The 24,287-nt window shown below is 34.1% G+C and overlaps 4 protein-coding genes across 5 annotated transcripts in view; 3 read left to right on the forward strand and 1 right to left on the reverse strand.

The window, feature by feature from the left end:
• Positions 1–8,839: 8,839 nt before the first annotated feature.
• Positions 8,840–10,311, forward strand: LOC125838752 (uncharacterized). Its single transcript, XM_049517792.1, has 2 exons — positions 8,840–9,245; positions 9,865–10,311. The coding sequence occupies exons 1-2, from the start codon at positions 8,854–8,856 to the stop codon at positions 10,187–10,189; spliced, it is 717 nt and encodes a 238-aa protein (XP_049373749.1). The 5' UTR covers positions 8,840–8,853; the 3' UTR covers positions 10,190–10,311.
• A 2,430-nt stretch (positions 10,312–12,741) lies between these two features.
• Positions 12,742–16,317, forward strand: LOC125838607 (ultraviolet-B receptor UVR8). The gene is made up of 5 exons (XM_049517662.1): positions 12,742–12,857; positions 12,939–13,106; positions 14,590–14,625; positions 14,741–14,856; positions 14,926–16,317. Exons 1-5 carry the CDS (start codon positions 12,758–12,760, stop codon positions 16,231–16,233), a joined length of 1,728 nt encoding a protein of 575 aa, XP_049373619.1. The 5' UTR covers positions 12,742–12,757; the 3' UTR covers positions 16,234–16,317.
• Positions 16,318–17,571: 1,254 nt separating this feature from the next.
• The window catches only part of LOC125838546 (nuclear pore complex protein NUP85), a 34,952-nt gene continuing 28,236 nt past the window's right edge, over positions 17,572–24,287 (reverse strand). Inside the window, exons 15-18 of the mRNA XM_049517591.1 lie at positions 19,474–19,544; positions 19,282–19,369; positions 18,931–18,987; positions 17,572–18,385 (exon numbers count right to left, since the gene is read on the reverse strand). Coding sequence (XP_049373548.1) covers positions 18,191–18,385; positions 18,931–18,987; positions 19,282–19,369; positions 19,474–19,544 — 411 coding nt within the window. The 3' untranslated portion in view covers positions 17,572–18,190. The remainder of the gene's footprint in view (positions 18,386–18,930; positions 18,988–19,281; positions 19,370–19,473; positions 19,545–24,287) is intronic.
• On the forward strand, positions 23,246–24,089 carry LOC125838547 (uncharacterized). 2 transcript variants are annotated; one of them, XM_049517593.1, is made up of 3 exons: positions 23,246–23,354; positions 23,459–23,552; positions 23,634–24,089. In XM_049517593.1, exons 2-3 carry the CDS (start codon positions 23,487–23,489, stop codon positions 24,081–24,083), a joined length of 516 nt encoding a protein of 171 aa, XP_049373550.1. In that variant the 5' UTR covers positions 23,246–23,354; positions 23,459–23,486; the 3' UTR covers positions 24,084–24,089. The 2 variants fall into 2 exon arrangements, with proteins under 2 accessions (XP_049373550.1, XP_049373549.1); XM_049517592.1 differs by having other exon boundaries at positions 23,255–23,354; positions 23,434–23,552.

Raw genomic sequence — 24,287 nt, forward strand, 5'->3', positions numbered from 1 at the left:
ACATTGAATGTACGAGCATGTAAGGGGAAAGTTGAAAGTAATAGATAACTGAACGGAAAAGGCTGGAGGAATACTCACCTCACCTCAAGTCAACTTAATATGAAAGCAACAATAAGAGATGAAATACTTAAAGCTTTTAAAATAGTAAATATCAACTCAAAATGTATAAAAATACAATAACAAACTCTTTACTCTTATTTGGGAGATTTTCTAACAGGCAACCCTCACTATGAGCTACTTGATGATACAACATCTCGCCCACGCTGTCAAAGTTGTCCTTTACCTTGTCGGGCTATAGAACACCTCAACTAAGTGGATCCACTAACATATGCTTAAAAACAATAAGGAATCATATAAAATGTATGATTCTTTTACCCATGTTGGCATACATGGTTTATGAGGATTTTTAGTTGTCTGAACTCATTCTCATATTTGTGATCAATACTACTACCAATAATATATAATTCATGCTCAAATGTTTAAAACACAACTCTTTCTCAATTTGAGGTAATTACTCAAAAGATCCTCTTAAAAGAGGTAATACTCTTAAACTCCTCTGAACTTGTAAACTAATTTAGAAATCGGTGTTACTCTCTTTTCAATGTAAAAGTATTACATATTTGGGAATACTTAGTTACCTTATGTTCATTTTTAAACATGAAACTCAACTCTCCCTCATTCTCGTACTCATATACTCAAGACTTAGTTCAAATCTTTATTTAATTTTAGTTCAAATCTTTAGTTAATTGTAAAATGATTCTCAAACTTCACTCAAAAGGACCTCTTGAATATTCCTCTTAACTTTATTTTAATTTGAAATGTAAATTAAGAGATGTGATTAGGATATGCATGATCTCTCAAGGATTAATGAATATTTTAATAGTGAATATGAAGAAGAGAACATAGGTAAGATTCGAGTGAACACACACGAAAAGAAGGATAAAACGGTAAGGGACCTGGCGACCCTGGCACACTGAGTGGTGCAGGGCACCAACCCCCAACTACTGTCAATATTTGGGGTAGACTGAGTGGCACAGAGCACCAACCCCAAACTATTGACCAGTAGTTTGGGCGCTATGGCTGGCGCAACGCCCCATGCCCTGTCTAGAAACCTGACGAATTTTACTACTCAAATTCAAGTTCTAAGTCATCTAAAATCGAATGATTTCCTCCCAACTCTATTTTATTCAAAAACCCAACACAATTTCAATGATATCCACACAAAATCCACCAAGAAATAACACTCATTCGTAAAACCCTCACCTCAAGAACTCAAAAGCTTCCATTGTTAATGAACGGGGTTAAAACTCAAGAACTTCTCAAGAATCTCTATATAAACAATCTCATGGATGAATTAGTGAATGAAATTACATGATTGGAGTGAGGATGAACAAACCCAACACTATGAGAAGCTTGCATAGCTCGAAAGAACACTAATTCTCGGTGAAATCATTTGTTCTTGCAAGAACGCTTGAAACCCTTCTCTTTTCTTCTCTTGAACTTTCTCTCAAATCCCTAAACGTTTTCGGAAAGAATGTCTAAAATATCTTAGAGTTAGATTAGACCCTTAAATTGGGGGTGAAAAACGTTTTAGGCTTAGTGGGGTAAAGAAAAAACCAAAATACTCCTTCCCTTAAACGGATGAAAAGTCTTAGCTAGAGAAGCTTCACTCAAACAGTCATAACTTTTTACTTGGAGCTCGCAATTTATCAAACTTGGTGGTGTTGGAAAGAGGACTTAAAGACCTTCGGTTGATATACCTCATAGGCCACCTAACTCTTTTCGTACTAAAAGATATGGTTGTTTAAAGTTGACCCAAAACTAAAAACTAATCGGAGTCTGAGGTGTTATATTATGTCTCACGAGGCACAAATGTGATTGTTAAAGAGAAAAAAGCATTGACTAGTCAATTTTAATGACAAAACATGCAATTTTATATAATTGGTTCATTAGTATCATAAAGAAGAAAAATAGTGTCAATATCCAAATATTTATAAGTGAAAATATTTTTAGGTATTTTTAACCAATCAATTCCCAAAAAGGTTGGAACATCATATAAAAGAGAAGGCACCTCATTTGTGTTCACAATAAATAAAAGACTATGAGCTGCCACAAGTTCTCTGTTGTCACCGGGATTATTCATAAATTTCCTCGTGTTTTCAAGAAAATCTTTTGGCATGATTGCATAAAGCGCTACTACTTCGATTTTGGCGAGGCAAAATAGACAAAAAAAAAATTGTATCCATTAGTATCATTTCCTATTTTATTTAAATAATTGGTTCCTATATCATTAAAATAAATGTTGCATATTTCATTGTACTTTTGGAGGGTAACAATTTTTGTTTATCTAATTAAATTGAAAAAAAACACATCTGTTAATATTAGAGGAGTAATTTGTGTTTGACCAAGGTTCTAAAAGTGTTGATGGAAGAGGTCATCTCTTTGAGCTATTGAAAAACAAAATTATCAAAATAAAAAACAAACAAAACATGACCGATAATAGAATTTTTAGAATTTGAGAAGATAGGAAGTTGACATGTCGTAATGTTGGCGCATCCCGAAAAATGGCTAAGGAAGTGATATGAACTCCTTATATACAAGATCATACCACAAAAGAAAAAAAAATACTGATATTTGGAGAAGATTTGTGAGTAACTACTAATAGCATCAGGGGTATGTGCTTGATATTCGGGTAATGAAGTTGTCTTAAATCTCAAATAATGAGGTTGTCTTAAATCATGTGTATTAAAGAAGATAAGCAAAATATGAGTTAAAAATATCATGAAAGAAGTGGGTTAGATTTCTAAATCTCACACAATGACATAAAGAAACTAATTTATTGTTATCTTTATATCACTATGTGAGATTTAAAAAATCTCACCCACTTCTTTCACCATCTTTTTAACTCTTATTTTGGTTATCTTCTTCAATACACAAGATTTAAGACAATCTCATTACCCAATATTTAAGACAACCACATTACCTCAATATCAAACTCACATTTGATACTAATATTAGTATCACTCACAGTTCTGCAAGAATATCAATACTAGTTGTTCTTTCAACGAACGAGTTTGGTTATAAGAAACTCAAATCACTTTCTTAATCATTTTCTCTGAGCCACCATATTGCGGTTGTTCAACTTCCCTATCTTCTCAAGTTAGAAAATCATATTATCTATGTTGTTTCATTCCGTTTAGATTATTACCCGATTTTTATTTGGACAGTTTTGTTTTTCAAAAGTTGAAAAGTTAGTCTCTCCCCGGTAATACTTTTGGAAACTTGGCCAATCACAACTTACTCCTCTAATATTGGTAAATATGTTTTTTTTAAAGTTAGACAAATAAAAATTGTTACTCTCCAAAAGTACAATAACATGGGCAATGATTAATTAAATGAACTAAGCAACAATGATTTAAATGATATTTTGACAAATCCATAAATTTTTGCTGATTTTACCCACCCAAGTTAAAGCAGTAGCACTTTATATAACCATGCTGAATAATTTCCGTGAAATCACGAGGAAGTTCAAGAATAAGCCAGAGACAACGATGATTTTTTCACATTCCGTAGTCTTTTAATTATTGTGAACACAAATGACATGTTTGCACTTTTGTATGATGATGCAACTTTTTCAGAGATTTAATGGCAACAAATACCTACAAAAAATTTCACATAATAATATTTGAATATTGAAACTATTTATCTTCTTTTGGATACTAATGAGGCAATTACATAAAATAGCATGTTTTGCCATTTGAATGAGTTGTTCTTGAATTCTTTTTATTCTTTTTAACAATAAATTTTATGCATCATGAGACAAATTCTTCAAAACAACAATTCAAATGAAACAGATTAGGACGGAAAAAGTAGTTGGTTTTGAAATATATGGGTTGAGTGACGATATTCTGTTAGACATTTATTACTAATATTATTCTATAAAATAGTATATTAACATACTAGGCATGCATGTGCAACGACCAAAGAACAACTTATACTAAAACCATCCATAACAAACAAATTAAAAAAAAGACATTTTCCTATAATAAATAGAGAACAATCACGACTATAGATATTTATCAATTTAAGAAACTATTTTACTGTTAGCTTTATATCATCGTATGAGATTTAAAATATCTCACATGCTTATTTTGTCACTACCCAATTTAGGATGATGAGCGGCGCTAAGTGAGAGAATTCCAAAGCAAGTCTTACCAAAATTCTACAGAAAATCAGGCAGAGTTTCCTTTATTTTTGGGCTTATCCTAATTTTTCTTGTCTCAGAAATCAACAACACAACTAATAACAACTCTCAAACCAGACATAATACCCATCGATAATTTAATCGCAACACAAAAATACCAAATCATCTCCAATAATAAAAAGAAGTTCAAGGAAATCCCATGACTACAAAACGAAGTGATAATCATGACTCTAATAAAGGAAAGGACAAATGGAGCTATTCTAAGATTTTTGAAATAAAAGAAATCAGAGCAATTCTGTAAATATCTTGCTACGCGATGTTACCCGACTCACTAGATTATACTAATTAACACTCTCTAGTTAATGAAATCCTCGTTAATATCAGTTGAGTTCTACGTAAAAACCTTTAGGAAGGAGTGAGACGCTAGCTCACTGAGTAATAACACTTAACCACAACCCTTTTAATGAGGGACAAGTCAAAAAACATGCTAGTTAGATAATCAGAATCATGTAATAAATGTCTTTTTAAAGGAAACAATAACCATATTCAATCTTATATGTCTCATATAAGCAAAATCAATGTAAACATTTAATAGTAAACTCTTAAAAATACATTCATTTCAATCTTATAATTGAGAGGTTTTTAAGAACGAATCATTTAATCATTGTGACCTTCTTCTTTAAGAAGTAACCAATAACAGTGAAATCCTCAAAAGGAGTCAAATATTCATATCAGTACATTCGTACATGAGGGATATCGGTTACAATATGCAAGTTTTACCTTCCCACTAGCAAGGGCTATATCAGTAAATTTAAGAAAAAAGAATTCTCTGATGGTGTGATTTATGTTTCGTAAAGTAGACACATTTGTTCACAGAGTTGTATCTAAGGAAGGTCACCAAGTTCATATAAACCCATGGTCCCCTTCTAAGGTCATATATAGTAGTGTTATATTTTTAAAAAATATTGAGATATAGATGTGTGAATCCACACTTAAAGTATCACATAATGCGATTATGACTGGGTGCACCTCTCTCGGCGAGGTTAGAAATTTGAATTTTATATTTATCTTGTTGTATTTTTCTTTCTTATATTAGATAACACTTTTCTAAGTGGTAATTGGTGTGTGTATGTATATATATATATAAATACATATTTATAAGAATTAATTTTAGACCTATAATTTTAAAATTTTAACAGTTTTCAATAGTAAAAACCTAAATGTCAAATCGATCAAATTTATATCATAGATCAACCTTTTTATATTAGTGCACCCATCATCTCAAAATCCTAGATACGCCTATGTTTGTTCAATCAATATTTTACTTTACATACAATAATCATATATTTTTATCATATAAAATCAATGCATCAAAAAGAAAAAAAAAACCGATTGTTTGTATTTGATATTGACAAATGTTGGGATCGTTCATGGTAGAATCCCTAGGTTAAACAAATAACATTCAGTTCACTTATCAGAAAAAAAATCTTAAACAGTCTTGATAAAATTCTAGCTCCGCCACTGAATGTACCCACTCGAATTTCAAGAATTTAATAGATTCATCTATCTCTTTATCCCTTATTTTCTTAAACTTACAATTCCAATTCTATAGTCATGAAATTTACAAATATAAATCTTTAAGTTAAGTTCAGAAAGTTACCTTCCACTTCTATTTCTCCTATTAAAATATTTTTCAACACCTTTAGCTTCACTCGAATGGAAAGACAGACCCACGAGTTTCGTTCTCCTTCTCGATCTTCACAAATAGTTGCGGCAGCTTCCTTCAACAAAGACTCCAAATAGGGTTAGGACTTCTCTTTTATTTTCTTTCTTTTGTTGCTAGGTTGCAGCCTTTTCTTTTCATTTTATTTTTTTTTATTTTGCCAAAATTCTTTTTGGTCAAATAAAACAATTTATCTCCTATTTCTTTTTAATACTAAAATGGCATATATGCCCTTGCTTTAGAATATATTATCTTCTTCAATACACAATTTAAGAAAACCTTCTCATTACTTTTTTTTTTTTCATTTTTACATTGATGCAGTATCTGAATCATTAGAAAAATAATTAAACCAAAAATAAATATGGTGAGTGTAATAATATCATAAACTACATGAAATATAAGATTTATGAATCCAAAAAAAAAGAATTTGAAATAGTTCATATTTTCTATTATTCTCTTTAAAATATTTTACATATTTAGTGCAATCAAATAAGAAAAATAAAATAAATTTCTTCTACTATTGGCAACGTATATATAACTTAAACTATATCAATCATATACTCATTGTGCAATTATTAGTATCACTCACGGTACTGGTTCAACTCGAACTCAAATATTATCAATATTATTATTTTCAATGAGACGAGCTTGGTTGTAAGGAATTCAAATTACTCTCTTAAGTATGTATTCTCTATGTAATGAGCCGAAAGATCATTTTTGGAAATTTTCATTAAAAAACTATCGTTTTATTCCTCCTGATAGTTTTCCCAGTCAAATTTGAATCAGTCGGTGAAGTCGATTTGGTAATTGTAAACTATTTGATAACTACGGTCATTTAATTGATGAATATTTATTAAATAATTAATTTATTTAGTTGGTGGTTAATGGGTCAAGTCTTTAATTTACTTTATTTAATACCCTATACCACTTGACCCATATATATTAAAATAAGTTAGTAAAATTTGTAACTTTTAATATAAAACTATAGTATATGTGCCCGCACGATGCACGGATAATAGTAAAGTATTATTTCTAATTGTTTTAGATTGCAACGCTAGCTTGATCAAGTATGTTAAATCAATTATCTTCTCTTTTTTTTAAATGCAACTATTTTACGGTTCCACATATGTTTGTGCTAAAAAAAAGCATACCAGAATCATACTTCTTACATGAATAATAGACAACACATATGTTTGTGCTAGAACACATACAATCATGCTAGAGCACATAAAACTTCCTAAAAATTAATTCAAGGATTACCTCTTGAAGCGTGAGCAGGTACCTTCAAGCGAATCCACAAGCTAGTCCACAAATTGGACGGCAGTTCTGCAGTCTTTTACATTGATCCCAAGTTCACTTCCAAACTCTCTCAATACTTGGGTGGGCAATCATCGTATATAAAACTTCACTTTCAAGGGTTAGAAGAATCCTTATTTATAGAGATTTTTTCCTAGTCAAAGGAGGAGAAGGAACACCATGTCTTTCTTTAGAATAGAAAAAGACATGTACTTCTCTATTTCCTTAGAATAGAAAAAGACACATACTTCTCTCTTTCCTTAGAATAGAAAAAGTCATGTACTTCTCATTTTCCTTAGAATAGAAAAAGATATGTACTTCTCTCTTTCCTTAAAATAGAGAAAGACACATACTTCTCTCTTTTCCCCTTAGAATAGATTCTGAGTTCTAGTTAAATATGAACACGGTAGGAACCACATAATTAATTATTACCATGATAAATTATAAATCATTCCACTAGAAATTCGTAATTGCACTTATATTTCGAAATTCCCCATTAAACACATGTAATTCCCCATGTTAAGAATTAATCAATAAATTAAATTACTGACGAATTGAATTCAAATACTAGTTTCCTTTAGAGCGTTGCTTAACTTATTTCATGTGTCGGATTCATAAATCCACTTGTAAGGTTTGACACGATGAAAACTTATAAGCTTCTCAAAAAGGTATATCATCAATCTCTATATCGAGACATGGATTCAGTCAATTAACTTATTATTTCACCAATATATATTATTATCACCCAAACTACCAGGTATATTGACCCATCTCAGAATCTCACCTTTTAATAGATCAAAACGATAATTAACATATACAGATCATAATAGTTATATCAGGATTAAGAATATAAGCACATTTAATAGTTTAGAGAATATGCTTTTGTGAGTCAGTCTAAAGCAATTATTTCTACTCGGTCCCGTTAAATACATTATACAAAATGTACTAGCCCAAGAAGTTGGAACTGTATCATTCCCATAATCAAGATAAACTACATATAATCTTGTGCTACAATTGTACCGATGACATGTCCGATTTCCATCTTAGATTGTGAAAAAAAAATTATACTTATAAAAACCGATGATTTAATCTTATGTGTATAATCTAAAACTCTATACACTAAATCATCTACTATATAAGTAAACAGACACCATAAACGAATATGGTCTATTAAAACTGAATAAATAATTATTCTATAATAAATACTATATCTAAACATATAGTTAAGAGTATATATCCCAACAGAATGCATTGAGGGCTTATTAATCTCAGATCATTCGTATAGATAACCACCCTCCAAACCAACTGAGTCATCCCAAATATCTTATTTTTGTAACTTTTTAATTCTAAGTTTCCACATAACAATTTTAAGTTTCTACTTTATTGATCCACTATTAATTTCACTACAAGAAAAGTTACAAGTCATGTTTTCCTTTTGGATTTGGTACATACATGACGTGCCTTTAACAGAAATAGAAAGAACCAAGTCAAAGGTATCTGATACGTATAACCCTAACTTTTCCTCACAACTCTACAAAGAATATATCTTTATCACACTTTTCACTTTTCCTTTTCCTACAAAATATACCAAATCCAAATTCCATAATTACTTTTCTATAACTTTCCAAAAATGGAATCCATTGGATCTAGTTCCACCCCTTCCAACAACCACCACCACCACCACCATCGCCGCCATTTGATGCCAACACAACCACTCGCCGACAGAATTATCCGTGCAGTCAGCCACCATCTCCGCCTCCTCCACCACTACGACACCACTTTCTTTATCTTAGGTGCAACTGGAAATGTATACACTGTTAACCTCTCCACCACCCCATCATGCAGTTGCCCTGATCGAACCGCCCCATGTAAACACATACTATTCGTGTTCATCCGTGTATTGGGTGTCTCAGTTGATGACATGTGTCTTCTCCGGCGAACTCTCAGGCCATGCGAGCTCCAACGCCTTCTTAGCTTACCTATCTCAATTGAATCACTAGCAAACCCTAATGTTCGAGAAAGGTTAGACATGCAGGAGCAGAATTTTTAATTATTTAATTATATTATGTCTCAACGGGTCTATCATGCTGTCTAGGCATGTTTCTTTTTCATGGACCAAATACGTGAATGTTTTTTTTTCTTTTGAAGTGAGATTTATCAACTTTAGGACCTATATTGTCTGTTTTAATAAAAGGGAAGTCGAGTACACAAAGCATGCATTTCATGTTCATGCAGGATTTCGGGGAATGATCACACACTAAGGGGGTGCAATGCAAGCAATTTGTCCTGACGCAAAAATCAGTGACTAATTTCAGGACTCGAACCAAAAACATATGAATATTCATATGAAATTGCCTCATCAACAACATTTTCAACAGACTTCCCATGGAAAATCCCATATTTTCGACTCTATTTTGATAGGAACGTCCATTGCAAAATTGCATTTTTTTAGTAGTGACGTAACTAATTATAGGTCACACCACACGGATAAATTTTACTATTACTCTAAGACTTCCCTTCTTTTATTTGCTATAATTCCATATCAAATTATAGTATGTGATCATATCATCAAAAAATTTAAGCAATTAGCAATTAATAGCGTGCATAGTTCTAATTTTTTAATTATGTTATGTCTCAACAGGTTTCACCAGTTATTTTTTCAAGAACGGTCAAAATGTTCACCGTTGAAAATAGAGATAGAGAAGGGTGTAACATGTCCAATATGTTTGGAAGAAATGAACAAGGAAGAAAGAGTAGCAGCTTGTGGGACTTGTAGGAATCCATTACATGAAGAATGTTTGATGGCATGGAAGAGAAGTAACAGAAGAAGATCAATTAAGTGTGTGATATGCAGAGCAAGATGGAGGGATGTGAGGGCTAATTCTGAGCAACAAGACAAGTATTTGAATTTATCTGCTTATGATGATATGCAAGGGGAAGATAGGCAAAGCCATTGTGGGAGTTAGGCCCTTTCGATAATTATTTTAGGGTTTGATGATCAGTTGACTTGTAATGTTGTGTTAATTATATATAACTACAAAAGTATGTATATATATTCAAGCAGCAGCGTATCTAAAGACATTCTAAATTTGGTGCTCTATTTGAATCCTCGTTGAATTTTAGTAGTACTGACCATTGTTTGGAGGCGCTGCATTCACTTATCAAGTAGACATGTATGTCCTTGTTGCATGTGGTTGAGTCCATCTGATGATTGGTACATTCTATTTCTTCCGGAGTTGATGAGTTTGGAGTCTTCTTTTTGTTTTGTATAGTTAATGGGTATGTCGGAGTCATGGCTGGACTAGATGTTAGTAGTTTTTGTTGGGTTTTGGGTCTTTTTCCCTTCCTGTGTAGATAAATAAAAGTTTAAGGTTTTGGATCTCTTTCCTTTTCTTTGTGGATAAATTTAGCCCACTTTGTCCATAAGCCTACTATTATTGTGCATATGTAAGACTTTTTTGTTAGGTCTTATTTTGGAAGAATCACAAGAGATAGATCGGCAGCCATTTAGAGAAAAGTGAGAGAGTGCACATTTTCGTACAAGCCCTAGTAGCCAATTTCAAATCGCAATTCTCGCTTTGTTGCTTGTTCGATTGAGCAGATTTTTGGACAGCTTGTTCCTTTCAACTTAATCTATGATTGGAAACTGAGAGAGGGTGATTTAGAGTCCTATAGCTCCAGATTTAGCTCGTGAACAGTAGCTGTGTTTTGGTGATTTTACTCCTTTTGTTTCTCTAGTTTTTGGTGCTATATATCTTGTAGTTGTGTTGCTCATTTTTTGGCACTTTGTTGGTGGTCATTTTGGAGAACACTTTTGTAACTCTTGTTGATATTAGTGGAGCTGTGGCTTTGTAGTTTTTACTCTTCATACCAAAGAGGCTTTCCACGTTAAACTTGACCTCTCGTGTGTTAATTTATTTTGCTTGCTTCGGTTGATTTGTTTGGTGCCTCAAACAATGTTTTTTCTTGCATTATTTTATCTTCTCTTGGTTCAAATAGAAGAAAAAGTTTTGACTTGAGTTTTCTTCCGCTATTGCCCTATCGTCCACATATATTTTGTGCTTGCCTTTCCCAACCGTTTTTCATCTTATAGACTTGTAAAAATAATCTATTGTATGTCTTGTTTAGTTGTGGTCTTATATATTGGTCGTATTGTTACTTGTGAATTTATAGTACTCTCGTTATATTTTGAGTTTTTCGTTGCATTTCTTTTTGTTTGATTTGGCCTTGATGACCCACTTGTGCTGTTTTGGTTCAATTTTAGTCGATTCGCTCGGTTAAGTGGACACCTATATTAATTGCATCTCCAATTTATAAAACAAAAAGATAAGGAACTTTTTCTCCTTGATGATGAAACATTTTCATTAAAAGAATAGATAAAGAACTCGGAGTGGAGGAAATTTGTTAAATAAGTGGATTTATAAAGTAATCGGATATTTAATATTGGAAAATTTAAAGTTGCCACATATTTTTTTCGTCAAAATTAAAGATATTATATCAAAATATAATGCGAGGAATACTTATATATTTAAACCAGAAATTTAATGAAAAATATATTTAAATCCTAAATTAACATTAGATAGAAGATGAATCCCGTACGTCTTGTGTAATTATCAAGTTCGACTTTATCTTACGTGAAATCCTAAATTCAATCTTAATTACTGTAAAAATGAATATAAATTATTGTATCTAATCAACTATACTTCTTCGTGTCCTTATGCCATATTCACACATTAATTAAATAATATTCTAAATTCCTTAATTCCCGTGTCAGTATCATCTACTTCCAAAAAATTACATCATCCTTATCACTTATCAGTCTTATTCTTTTATCTCCTCCTCTTTATTTATTTTGAAAAAAACAAAATTGTCCAAAACATTATGACTTAGATATTGTAATTAAAATCTTTAGAAATGGAAAGGAAAGATTTAATTGAATAAATTATCGTGACTCCTAAGGCCAATGGCCTCTATTGACAAGTGCTTAACATAACCATAATATTAAAGGAGTGAGACATAAAAAGCTTGAATGAGAAATATTTTGGGCATAATACGAATTATTTAACTTGATCTGAGCTGATATTCATGTCTTTCAATATTGTGTATACACAAGTAGATATTTAAATTTATATAAAATTATCCATACTTTTTTTTAAAATCAAGTTTTTTTATCTCATCGCACTTCCTAATGAGTATTTACCACACTCAGAAGGACTCGAATCTAAATTTCTAAATGAGTATTCATCACTCCACCACAATTCTTATAGATAGAAAATCAAGTTTAGAAATATTAAATTTTACACATATATTAAATAATCTTTTTGATTCAATACGTTTATCTTGCGTCCTTTTTAGTGTTTCAAAAAAAAATTAATAACTTTTAAGTTTTAATTTTTCAAGTGAAATATTCAAAATTAGTAAAATGAGTATTTGAATAAAGTAATTTGAGTCCCATATTTGGAAGTATGGGAGTAACAAATCATTGCCCAAAAATCAGAGATAAAAACAGAGTGATATCCTGTTGAGGAGAAGAAATGGCGGAGGAAGTGGAATCATCAGAATCAGGATCCGGCAACTTGTTTAATAAAATCATAGCACTTGCCGCCGGCGAAGCTCATACACTTGCTCTAACTGGTAAACAAACATCTTTTCAACTTACCCTTTTATTCTTAAACCAATATTATCTCAAAATTTAAATTTTTTTGCAAATGGTAGCAAATGGGGATGTCTATTCTTGGGGAAGAGGAACATTCGGTCGACTTGGTACTGCTTCTGAAACTGACCACTTATTCCCTGCCCGAATCAACTTTGATTCTGATGGAGATAAAAGGGTAAAGATTGTTGCTATTGCAGCTGGTGCTTATCACAGTCTTGCCGTTTCAGGTTAACCATTTGAAATGATTTCAATTTGTTCCAACTTTTGCTTTTTCTAAAAATTATTTGATTGGGAAATGAAATCTTGAAGTTCATCTCTGTGGAAATGTGATTTAGGTTGGCTATCCCCATTTCATTTGTCACTAGATTGAAATTGAACTTTCTTGTTGCTTCTAGATATAAAAGCCATGGGATTGTTAAGGCCCATCTTCTACAATTTGCTATTTGTGTATTCTTTCAGAATAAGTTCATTTGATCTATGAAATGTGCATAGATGTAGTGGTGGATCTACATTTTAGACTAGATGTCGGTTCTGAATTACGTGTGTGGTTTTTAAATTTACCTAGTTTTATCTGTACTTGCTTTTAACATACACATATAGGTATATATAGAGGATCGAGCAGATAGTTATGAGTTCTACCGAACACGGGGCATAGTTAATATGGCCCTGTGTTACCATTTACCACAACTCAATAATCTATTAGTGGATCAGAGTTGGCGCTCTTCCATTAATACTATATCAGTTTGGAATACAGATGAAAGAATTGTGTTTTATCTTTCACAGTATCATTTAATTCTTTATGAGATGACACATTAAACCCTTACCACCATAAAATGAAAAGACAGAATTCTCACCGCTACTCATTTAAAATGATATTATTGGCATGTAATTATCATGTCAAAAGTCTTCTTTAGTTTTTTAAACTCTTTGTCCAGTGAAACATTATAACATAAATTTAGACGAAGGGATTAGTATTAGAGTATTCAAGGTTTCTACCATGAATTAGGTAGATAGCTGCTAACTCACTCGTGTTCCTTAAACTGAAAAGATTTACATATTAGGTAAGTTGACATGGCCTATGGATTTAATCTAACTATCTAATCCCTATTGGAGGTTTCAATCGAGTTCACTCTTCTTTAAAGACTCAAATTGGCTAAGTGTTTCCTAGTCAAACGAAGAGAGGGTGATTCAATATGATGTCATGTCATTCCGAAGATAAGGTGATCTTAATTGGAGTAACACCAAAGAGTGCTTCCTGTCATGTTTAGAATGACGGGAGCAGCAAGGGAAAAGAAATCAGGTAACAGAATTTTTGGCTTTCAAGGGTATTGCTGTTTGCAATGATTCGCTTTCGTTCTTTTCTACAGCTACAGGCAGGTAAGATCTCTGTGAATGTTCATCAGTGATACAGTGGGGAATTGAGAGCATTTATATTTTAAGACAATTTTCTCAGAACACTATGCCCTCATCTTCTGATTATTTGCTTGCTTTATCCAAGATGCTAAAATTATGAAACCATGAGATTTGTTCTTATATGTGAAGGTGTAACAATAACATTTTCAGGTAGTTACAATTTTTGGCTTATTAAGAATGCTGATACTAAGAAGAGCAAGAATGTTGTTTACAAGGAACAACGTTAATTATCTTGAACTCCCAGACACTGTTTCCCTTCCTCTTCTTTTTTTTTTTTACTTTTCTTTGTTTTCGCAGATGATGGATCAGTATGGGGCTGGGGATACAATGTCTGTATCCTTGAGAGATCCCTTGATTTATACATTTAGTATTATTTGCTTGAACTTATAAAATTGCAATTGTCTTGTGCATGTGCTATTAATCATTCTTTTCCTTGACTACCTTGTGGATGGACAACTTGGTTTTGATGGAGAAAATTCCTTGGTTCCTCATTTATTGGAGGGATTCCTTGAGTTAGGTTCCCCTAATTCATCAGCTAGTGGCTCAGAGAGAAAGAAACTGATGGTACGAACAAGTTGAAATTAATGAGGAAATACGTTGAAATTCAAGGTCTAATTCTGTTTTCTCCTGTAGATTTCCTCGGTTAAAGGTGGCGGAATGATGTCAGCAGCAATTGATGATCTTGGATCTCTATGGATGTGGGGTAACTTTCCTGAACCACAGAAAGACAAGTCTATTGAGAGTGAATTCTCTCTTACTAGCAGTTGCAGCCCAATACCTATCTGGAATTTCCATGGACACACAGTTGTTAAAGTGGCATGTGGAAATGAGCATGTTGTGGCATTAGTCACTGCTGGGGAAGGTTACAAAGGGAGTGATCTTGTTTGTTATTCTTGGGGTGGCAACAGCCATGGTCAGTTAGGCTTGGGAGACAGGCAGAGCAGACAGTATCCTGAAGTTATTGAGCCCTTCAATTCAGATGCCCCTTGGACAGTGTATGAGGTAGCCTGTGGAGCTTTTCACACTGCTTTACTAGCTCAGAAAAGTCCAAGTGAAACATTAGAAAGTGTGTGCTGGACATTTGGCCAGGGAGATAATGGGCAATTAGGTCAAGGGACAACCCAAAGTATGTTATCTCCTGAACCAGTGAAAGGATTACCGCGGAATGCATTTCTCATTTCTGTTGACTGTGGTTTATTTCACACAAGTGTTGTCTCTTCTGCTGGAGATGTGTGGTCATGGGGAATGGAGAAAGGCCTTGGCCTATGTCCTGAAGCAAGTTATAGTGGACCTGATGCAGGTGATGCAAGTCTTCCTCTGTTGATTCCCTGTGCTGGGCTATATGGGCCTAAATTTCCAGAACCTGTTCAAGTTGTCTGTGGTGCTGCCCATACTATTCTTCTGGCAGATGCTGGATATAAGATGTGGTCTTGGGGTAGAGGATGGAGTGGTGTCCTTGGAAATGGTAAGATGATTGATTGCTACTCTCCAACTATGGCACTCTGGCCACCTCTAGATGCAGATTTTAGAGAACAGAGTGTGAAAGATGGTGGCGATAAAAGTGGTGCAGAAAAGAAACCTGAAGATGTGGTAGAATTGGAGAGGAAACTGTCTATGGCAGCAGAGGATGTAAGGCTTCTTCAGTCAAAACTCTCTCTAATGGAAAGGTATGCTAGCATTCTTCATGGTGCCACCTTTGGGAAACCTTTTGAAGAGCGAGATATACCAGCCTCGTTACGTGGTGGAGGTTCATTTGACATTGCAAAGGAATGGGAAAACATGTTGGAGTCCTTGGATCGTGGAAAGCTTGTCCGACTGGAGATGTTTTATCGTAGTATGCTAGCAGGTGTCAAAGATAAACTGTTGAAGAAACGGATTCAGGAGATTTTACTGGAGTCTCAAAGTTCTTTGCCTTCAGAATCAACTCAACGAAACAAGTAATGTAGAATGCTTTGGTGTCAAATTTAAGTTTGCCTTACCTTGAATCAGGTATTTATTTGGTTGTGCATGTGATTGAAAATGCCTTCATATGTGTAAAACAGAGATGGAAGTTGTGGTTTTATTGGTATAGTTATAATGTCTTGGTGCTTTTCACTTTTCAGTATAGAAAGAACTCCTGAGTATATTAAAAGTAGTGTTAGCTTTTGGACAACAAATTGATTTTTAAAAAAGAGTATTACATAGTGCATGGAATTTCTACACTACTATGCACTTTTAGATCAAATCAAGTACTACTTATTTATACAAATTGACAGAAATCATTTCAGAAAAATGCAGGCGAATCATTTCAAATGGCTGACGACCGTTAGGGTTAGACCATTTGTTCATATAGCGCATGAATTTTCTGCGTAATGTTAGTTGTTGCGACTTCTTTTTACATCATTTAGGTTCTGGACACGCTATTGGGAAGGCGACAAAAGCAACACCAAAAAAAAATTATCAAAATTTTATGACACGATACGCTGGCATTCCTTTTCGGTTTTAAATGTTTTTGATAAATAGTATTAATCGCTAATAAGTGTATTAGACATTTTTGGGTTAATGAGAGAAGAAAACATAAATTTGAGAAAAGAATAAATGTCACTTACCCGAACCGGGTGTATACACCAAACTAATGCAATTTTCATTATTATGTGACTTAATGACGTATGTGATTTAATGAAGTAAAACACATGTTAATTAATTAAGGTTAAGTAAAATAAATTAAAACACATGGCATGCATGTATTGGATTGGTGTAGAGATCGGCGGGTAAGTTTTACCCGTCTTTTTGGTCTAAGAAGTGCTATCTCGCATCTCCTAAGACTATAAAATGCACAATAGAGAAAATTCCATAGATAAATGTGTATTCTCTAAATAATGTTCCACCAAATTTCGAGGTCCTATACTTGGGGATCATTTGGTTCGCTGGGGTTATAATGCAATAATCAACAATAAATGAAATGTTATGCATGAAAGAATTTAGTGGACATGATCAATGAGAATGTATTTGATATTAAAGCGTTGTACATAGTTTTAATATCTATGTTAATGCACATTCTTATTTCATATTTTACCTGCATTTTTAATAATACAATCCATAAGCTCCCACATAATATAATGTATGTGTTATTTGGTACGGCCAACCAAATGTTGTGTAGGTTATATGTCGACTATTTTTTACCTTGCGTCTAACCAAACCTGTATGAACTTGTGCAGGAATGCGTTGGAACTTGGAATTCTTGTTTCAATACCACGACCAAATGACCCTTTAGAATATTGATAGTGCATATGATATAAATGACCAAAACAATTATAGGACATGATTATTACAATTAGCCAACAAACTTTTTACAGAGTTCTATCTCAACACTTTAACCAGGCAACAGGCAGGGGGGACAACTTTCGTGGTGGTTTACAAAAACATATACATCGTAGGCACCCCAACCCCCCCCCCCCCCCCCAACCCCAAATCCAGAAAGAAAAAATAAATAAAAGGATCTCTTGGTAGGAGCAGCACAAGAAACCTTATACTTATAGTCATCTTCACTCTGTCAAGCTACGGTTAGTGTCCCATAGCCCAAAGTTCTCATCCAAATGCTTTCGACGGATTAGCTCTCTGTCTAGGTCTGCAGCATGTAGGTGACAGAAGTGGCTCAGAGGAGGCAAGAGCATTCATTATGCAGTGGCTTCACATATGTAGGCTTTTCAAGTTTACCTCTTCAAGAAAAGAAACAAATAACAAAACGGACATTCTGGATTCCGTTTTCTGCTGCAAGAAAGGGTGTACCATTTTCGTATGTTACTCACACTCCCGAAACACACTACTAGAGAGGAAAGAAGGTACTAATATAACACTTAAGGCATGTCGGAAAGATGCAACCAGTGACCTCTCAAGCAAGAAAACAGGGGTAACAAAGTCACTCTTCAAGGATTGCACGACCCAGGTTAGTGGCAAGTGCGAGCCTGACAGAGCTTAAGGCATCAGATGGCAAGTCAGCTTCAACAAAGTCTGGCCTCAATCTTGCCATGGACAATTCTTGCAGTTTATTCAAGAGAAGCTGAGTTTGAGAAACATTAACCAACGGTCGCTCCTGCCACATTAACAATTTCAACTGCACAGGAAGAAAAGGAGGAAAAGGGAATGAGGTCAAAGATGAAACATGCACCAGCTATTAAATAACATATAAATCTGAAAGCATGATGAACTTTTCAGCCTGAATTAAATAAATAGATGTCAACCCATCCACCATTACAGGTACCCATTTTCCAACCCACTAGGTATATTGTCATTTGAAAGACTTGAGCACAAATGCCCCGCATAATATATCAGTTCCAATTTGATATGAACTAAGATTCATGTGTTAAGCCACAAATAATAGGAGTATTATCTACCCAATCAAATGGTAGAGCAGATACCCACTGGCCAGCTTCTCTTTTCTTTTCTTACTTAAGCAAGAATTTAGCACCTGAGCAGGAGCAAACTAATATAAACCCCCAATGAATCATTATTCAAAACTAGAAAGAAAAAAAAACAAGCTACATCAAACCTATAGCTGCAAACAAAAACAAAAGAAAAGAGTGATTACACCTTCGAATATTTACAAGTGATCTGGCACGTTGAGCAAAGAACTAAATCAATAATCAGAGAGGTACTCACTGAATCATATAGAAGAGGTAACCAAAAGCGTTGCGGCGTGGAAGGATTTTTCATGAGCTGCAGAGTAAACAAAATAAATTGACTCAGAGGAGGCCAAACAGAAAGCTTTTCTTCTTAGGTAATAGATATAAGCACCCTAACAACTATTTCAATCGGAACCTACACAACATTCTGGCTGCCAGGTTTCATTTATGTTAATTTATTTCAGTTTCTTAAGGTAGCCGCTTAAGTTAACATCTTACATTCAACAGGCCTGGATATCAAATGCAAAATCTTAATACACCCAAAAAATGAAATTTTTATATCAATAAAATGTTATTCTTCATTATTATAAAAAGGTGTCAGACATACAGAGACGAGAGCTTCAGCTGCATTACGAGCAGCATCAGTGGGTGTATCACCATGAACCTGCAGTAGGGATCTCCTAAAGTCCCTGTACCTGTGCAGTAGTAAACATAAAAACTTCAAAGATTTGAAATGCTTTGACACCATGTTTACAGGTGACATCCACTAATTCAAAGTGAGCAAGTATTAAGCAATTACTTGTTCAGAAACTCAAGTCCACCAGCAGTTCTAGACTCGGAACCCAGCAACTCTATGAGACCTTCCCATTGCTGTAGAGAAAGAACAATAGAATGATCAAAGAGAATGAGCCAGCTAATACTATGAGATAAGAGATGCTGCTTCAGAGCTAAACTACTAGACTTTGACTTGGAACAAATATCTCCGAAAGCAATCAGATTCATGATAATCAAAATAGATAACTCTAATGGTGAACCAACTCTACCAAATTAACTACGACAAACCATTTTTTGGTTATCTTCCTTCTACTTTACTATTTCTCTTTTTTTCTCTTTGCTGGGGATGGATTCACTTTAACCCAGATCCTAAGAAATACAAGCTTAGCAAGATTGGAATTCTATAGCATTTTGAGGTTTCTAACATTATATGAATCACATCTGGACAATATTTAAGGACTTCATCATGATATTCCACTACCCACATTGCTTAAGCTCCTAATCAAGTACCTGGTCAAGCTTGCACACCACCATCTATACATCCGCACGTAGTGTACCCATATTTGACATATCAAAGGTTCTACATTTCTTCTAAACTTCAATTTCACCCATCAGATAGCATGTTTTTCACAATACACATACTTGGATAACTCGGACTACATGGATACATAAAATGCCTGTGAAGTACTTAAAACAGTTGAACTGTCTACCAAACCAACAGTCTAAAGAATGTATTCCTTTTGGATAAAAGAACTAAGAAACACACTCAGCCAGTGTTCTTAATGGCGCTCGCCATTCGCCAAAGGCGCAAAGGCGAGGCGAGGCGAGCCTATCACGCCATTTCTCAGTGAGGCGCGGCGAGACCAATTAGGCGACGTGAGGCGACGTGAGGCGACGTAATGGCGACCTGAATGGCAGCGCCTTTTAGTTTTAAAATTTTAAAAAGGTCTTGGACTTAATATTAGTCAAAACTAGGGTTTTTTTTTCATATTTCCAAACTTGGGACTCAGTCGCGACTCTCTCTTCAACCTCGTGATTCTCTTCAACCTCGCGATTCTCTCGATTCTCTTCAACCTCGCGATTCTCTCGATTCTCTTCAACCTCGCGATTCTCTTCTTCTCCTTCAGTCGACTCTTCTTCTCTTACTTTCTTCCTCGCGAATTGAAAGGTATGGTCTCTTTTCTTCTCTTCTTCTCTTCTGAAATCTGAAGTTCTGATACTACTGCTTTGCTGCCTTTAATGCTCTGTTTTTTTACTCTGTTTCTTCACTGCTTTCTTTTTAGAGGTACCAAAGATAAAATACAAATGACGTCAAAAGACCCATTTAACTACTATTAGAATTATTTATTTGTTTTTGAAATTTTAATTTAATTTACTTGGAAAATCAGTACTTAAGTATGCAAATTTCATTTACGTTTGGAATTTAGAAAAACATTCAAATTTTTGTTTTGATCTACAGTTCTACACCGTATTTCTCTTTTTTAAAATATATCTTACATTTTTTTATTTTTTATAAAAATGGTATCATTTAAATTACATGTCATGTTAAATCATATATCACTGCTCTGTTTTTTTCCCCTGTTTTTTTTGTTCACTGTAAAATGTTGCTGAATGCTACTGCTTTCACTGTGCTGTCTATTATTTTAAAAAAAAAAAAATTAATTCTTCTATAGTAATTAATATAGTATTTGTTGTATTGTATTTTATAAAAATGGTATCATTTAAATTACATGTCATGTTAAATCATATATCACTGCTCTGTTTTTTTCCTCTGTTTTCTTTGTTCACTGTAAAATGTCTACTGCTTTCACTGTGCTGTCTATTATTTTTTAAAAAAAATTAATTCTTCTATAGTAATTAATATAGTATCTGTTGTATTGTATTTTATAAAAATGGTATCATTTAAATTACATGTCATGTTAAATCATATATCACTGCTCTGTTGTTTTCCTCTGTTTTCTTTGTTCACTGTAAAATGTTGTTGAATGCTACTGCTTTCACTGTGCTGTCTATTATTTAAAAAAAAAAAAATTAATTCTTCTATAGTAATTAATATAGTATCTGTTGTATTGTACAATAGTGAATTAAATGGCGGATGCTAGCAAAAAGAGGGATATTGGATGGAATTATGGTACTCAAGGAGCAACGAAAGATTCGGTTAATTGTAACTTTTGTGGGAGTACTTTTAATGGTGGAATAACTCGACACAAGCAACATTTAGTGGGTGGTTTCAAGAATGTTAAACAATGTACAGCTTGTCCGTCGGCGATTAGAGAAGAAGTAAGGGCTTATATGCAAAATAAAATCGCTAATAATCCCAAATTTCAAGTGAGGCTGCCGGAAGAATATATTGATATTGATGATGTTGATGATATGGATGAGTATGCGGAAATGATACCTCCCTCCAAAACTCCAAAGATATCTTCTAGTGGAGGTGCATCATCCACCGCGCGGAATGTGACAAAAGGCCCTATGAATCTCTATTTTCCGCATAAATCAACAAAAAAAGGAGGCTTTGAAAAAGGAGGAATTGATGAAACAAAGAAAATTCTAAGAGAGCGTGCGGTAAGTGCTTTCGCGATATGGATGTATGATGCGGGGCTCCCTTTTAATTGTGTCAATCACAAATCATTTGATAAATTTATTGAGACAGTAGGACAACATGGCCCCGGAATGAAGCCTCCTACATTTCATGAAGTTAGAGTTACTCACCTAAAAAAAGAGGTGGAGAAAGTGGAAAAAATCGTTGATGAGCATAAAGTGCAATGGACAAAGTTTGGATGCTCCATTATGATGGACAAATGGACGGCACGAAATGGTAAAATGATCATCAATATTTTGGTGAATTCTCCAATCGGTAATGTATTTCTTGGCTCTGTTGATGCTAGCAATGAATCTACCGATTCCACCAAAATGTATAAGTTGTTTGAAAGCACTATTGAAAGAATTGGACCGGAAAATGTTGTACAAATTGTCACTGATAATGCTAGTGAGAATGTTAAAGCGGGAAGCATGATGATGGGTGCATACCCACACATTTATTGGACTCCATGTGCCGCTCATTGCATCAACTTGATGTTTGGTGACATATTCAAGGTTAAGCCATATGCTTCCGGTAATATCACTCTCATATCCTCTAACTTTCTTTATAGTCAATATTTAATACTTATTAGCTACTAATTACTATAATCTTACCTTAACAGTTTTTAAGAAGGCCATCAGAATCCATTCTTACATTAGTCAAAGGCCATTGTTGTTAAACTTGATGAGAAAATTCACCAAGGAAAGAAATTTGGTGAAACCGGCCAAGACAAGATTTGCAACGGCCTTCTTAACTTTGAGAGCTATGTACATACAAAGAAAAAACTTGAGAACTTTAGTCCTCTCAACCGAATGGACTTCAAGTAAATTTGCAAAGGAAACTTTGGGGAAAGATGTTGCCAATCTTATTATTTCTGCCCACTTTTGGGATGATGTTGTTCGAGCACTTACAGTTTGTGGCCCTTTGACAAAAGTGCTTCGTTTGGTGGATGGGGAGAAAAAACCACCAATGGGCTATATTTATGAAGCAATGGATAGAGCCAAAGAAAGTTGAACGGGGTTTTCGTGGAATTAAGAAGCAACATGAGAAAGTGTTTGAAATTATTGATGCAAGGTGGTCAGACCAACTCCATCGGCCTTTGCATGCTGCAGGCCATGTTTTGAACCCAGGATTGTATTATAAAGCTCAAGAAGAGGGAACTTTACGACAGAGTCTGTGGACCGAGTATTATGCATGTGTTGGGAAGATGATCCCCGATACAACAATACAAGATTTACTAGTCGCTGAGCTTCCTAGGTACAAAATGGCGAATGGACTATTTGGTTGTGGTCCGGCTAAAAGAGCTAGAGACACAAGGTCACCGGGTAAGTGAGTTGATTTAGCTCTTACTTAAATTATTCGACTTATTTACACTCATTAACCTCAAAATTTATTTTATTATAGTGGAATGGTGGTCACTATTTGGTAGTGAAACACCAAACTTGCAAAAGTTTGCCATGAAAGTATTAAGCCTAACTTGTAGCTCATCCGGATGTGAGCGAAATTGGAGTGTGTTTGAACACGTAAGTAAAAAAATTATATTCTAATTTCCATATTATATTATTATCAATATCTATTAGTTAATATATGTAACTTATGTGTAGATTCATTCCAAAAAGAGGAATAGGCTTGCACTATCGCGTCTCAATGATCTAGTGTACATTAAGTACAATAGAACATTGAAACGTCGTTATGATGCTCGTGATCTCATTGATCCAATTCGCTTGGATAACATTGATGATTCAAATGAATGGTTAGTTGGATGCCCCGAAGATCAAGAAGATGAACTAGTATATGAGGATGATGATCTTACTTGGGGTAGTGTTGCTACGGCAATTGGAGCTGATGAGAGTATCTATCATCTTAGGGGACTTTCTTCAAGATCAAGAGCACTTGACAAGGGCAAAGGAGTAGAAACTTCATCTACAAGTTCAACTTCAAGTAGGACTCGGACACTAATTGATGAAGACTACGAGGAGGAAGAAGATGAGGAGCAATATAATGATGTAGAGGATGTTGATCTTCAAGAGTTGGATAGTTTTGAAGAAGAATAGACTTTTAGAGTTCTAGTATTATCTTTTGAATTATTGGGTCTTTAAAGTTCTAGACTTTTAGTATCTACTTTTTGTTTTTGAATTGAAATATTTGCTAATATATGTTATTGCTATTGAGATTTTAGATATTTATATATGCAATTAAATATTTTTAATTTTTGGTATTAATTGGCGCCTTGATTCAAAAAGGCGATCGCCTCGCCG

The sequence above is a fragment of the Solanum verrucosum genome, unplaced genomic scaffold (assembly GCF_900185275.1).
Source record: "Solanum verrucosum unplaced genomic scaffold, falcon-dt-bn FXZP01000182.1, whole genome shotgun sequence".
Taxonomy (NCBI): Eukaryota; Viridiplantae; Streptophyta; class Magnoliopsida; order Solanales; family Solanaceae; genus Solanum; species Solanum verrucosum.

Bases quoted from the DNA above. Each gene is read 5' to 3' on its own strand.
- LOC125838547 (XM_049517592.1), top strand. From the start codon at position 23,294: ATGGCGAATGGACTATTTGGTTGTGGTCCGGCTAAAAGAGCTAGAGAC. The intron at 23,355-23,433 runs GTAAGTGAGTTG...ATTTTATTATAG, and splicing joins TAGAGACACAAGGTCACCGG to TGGAATGGTGGTCACTATTT. The intron at 23,553-23,633 runs GTAAGTAAAAAA...ACTTATGTGTAG, and splicing joins ATTGGAGTGTGTTTGAACAC to ATTCATTCCAAAAAGAGGAA.
- LOC125838752 (XM_049517792.1), top strand. From the start codon at position 8,854: ATGGAATCCATTGGATCTAGTTCCACCCCTTCCAACAACCACCACCAC. The intron at 9,246-9,864 runs GTTAGACATGCA...ATGTCTCAACAG, and splicing joins AACCCTAATGTTCGAGAAAG to GTTTCACCAGTTATTTTTTC.
- LOC125838607 (XM_049517662.1), top strand. From the start codon at position 12,758: ATGGCGGAGGAAGTGGAATCATCAGAATCAGGATCCGGCAACTTGTTT. The intron at 12,858-12,938 runs GTAAACAAACAT...TGCAAATGGTAG, and splicing joins TCATACACTTGCTCTAACTG to CAAATGGGGATGTCTATTCT. The intron at 14,857-14,925 runs GTACGAACAAGT...TTTCTCCTGTAG, and splicing joins CAGAGAGAAAGAAACTGATG to ATTTCCTCGGTTAAAGGTGG.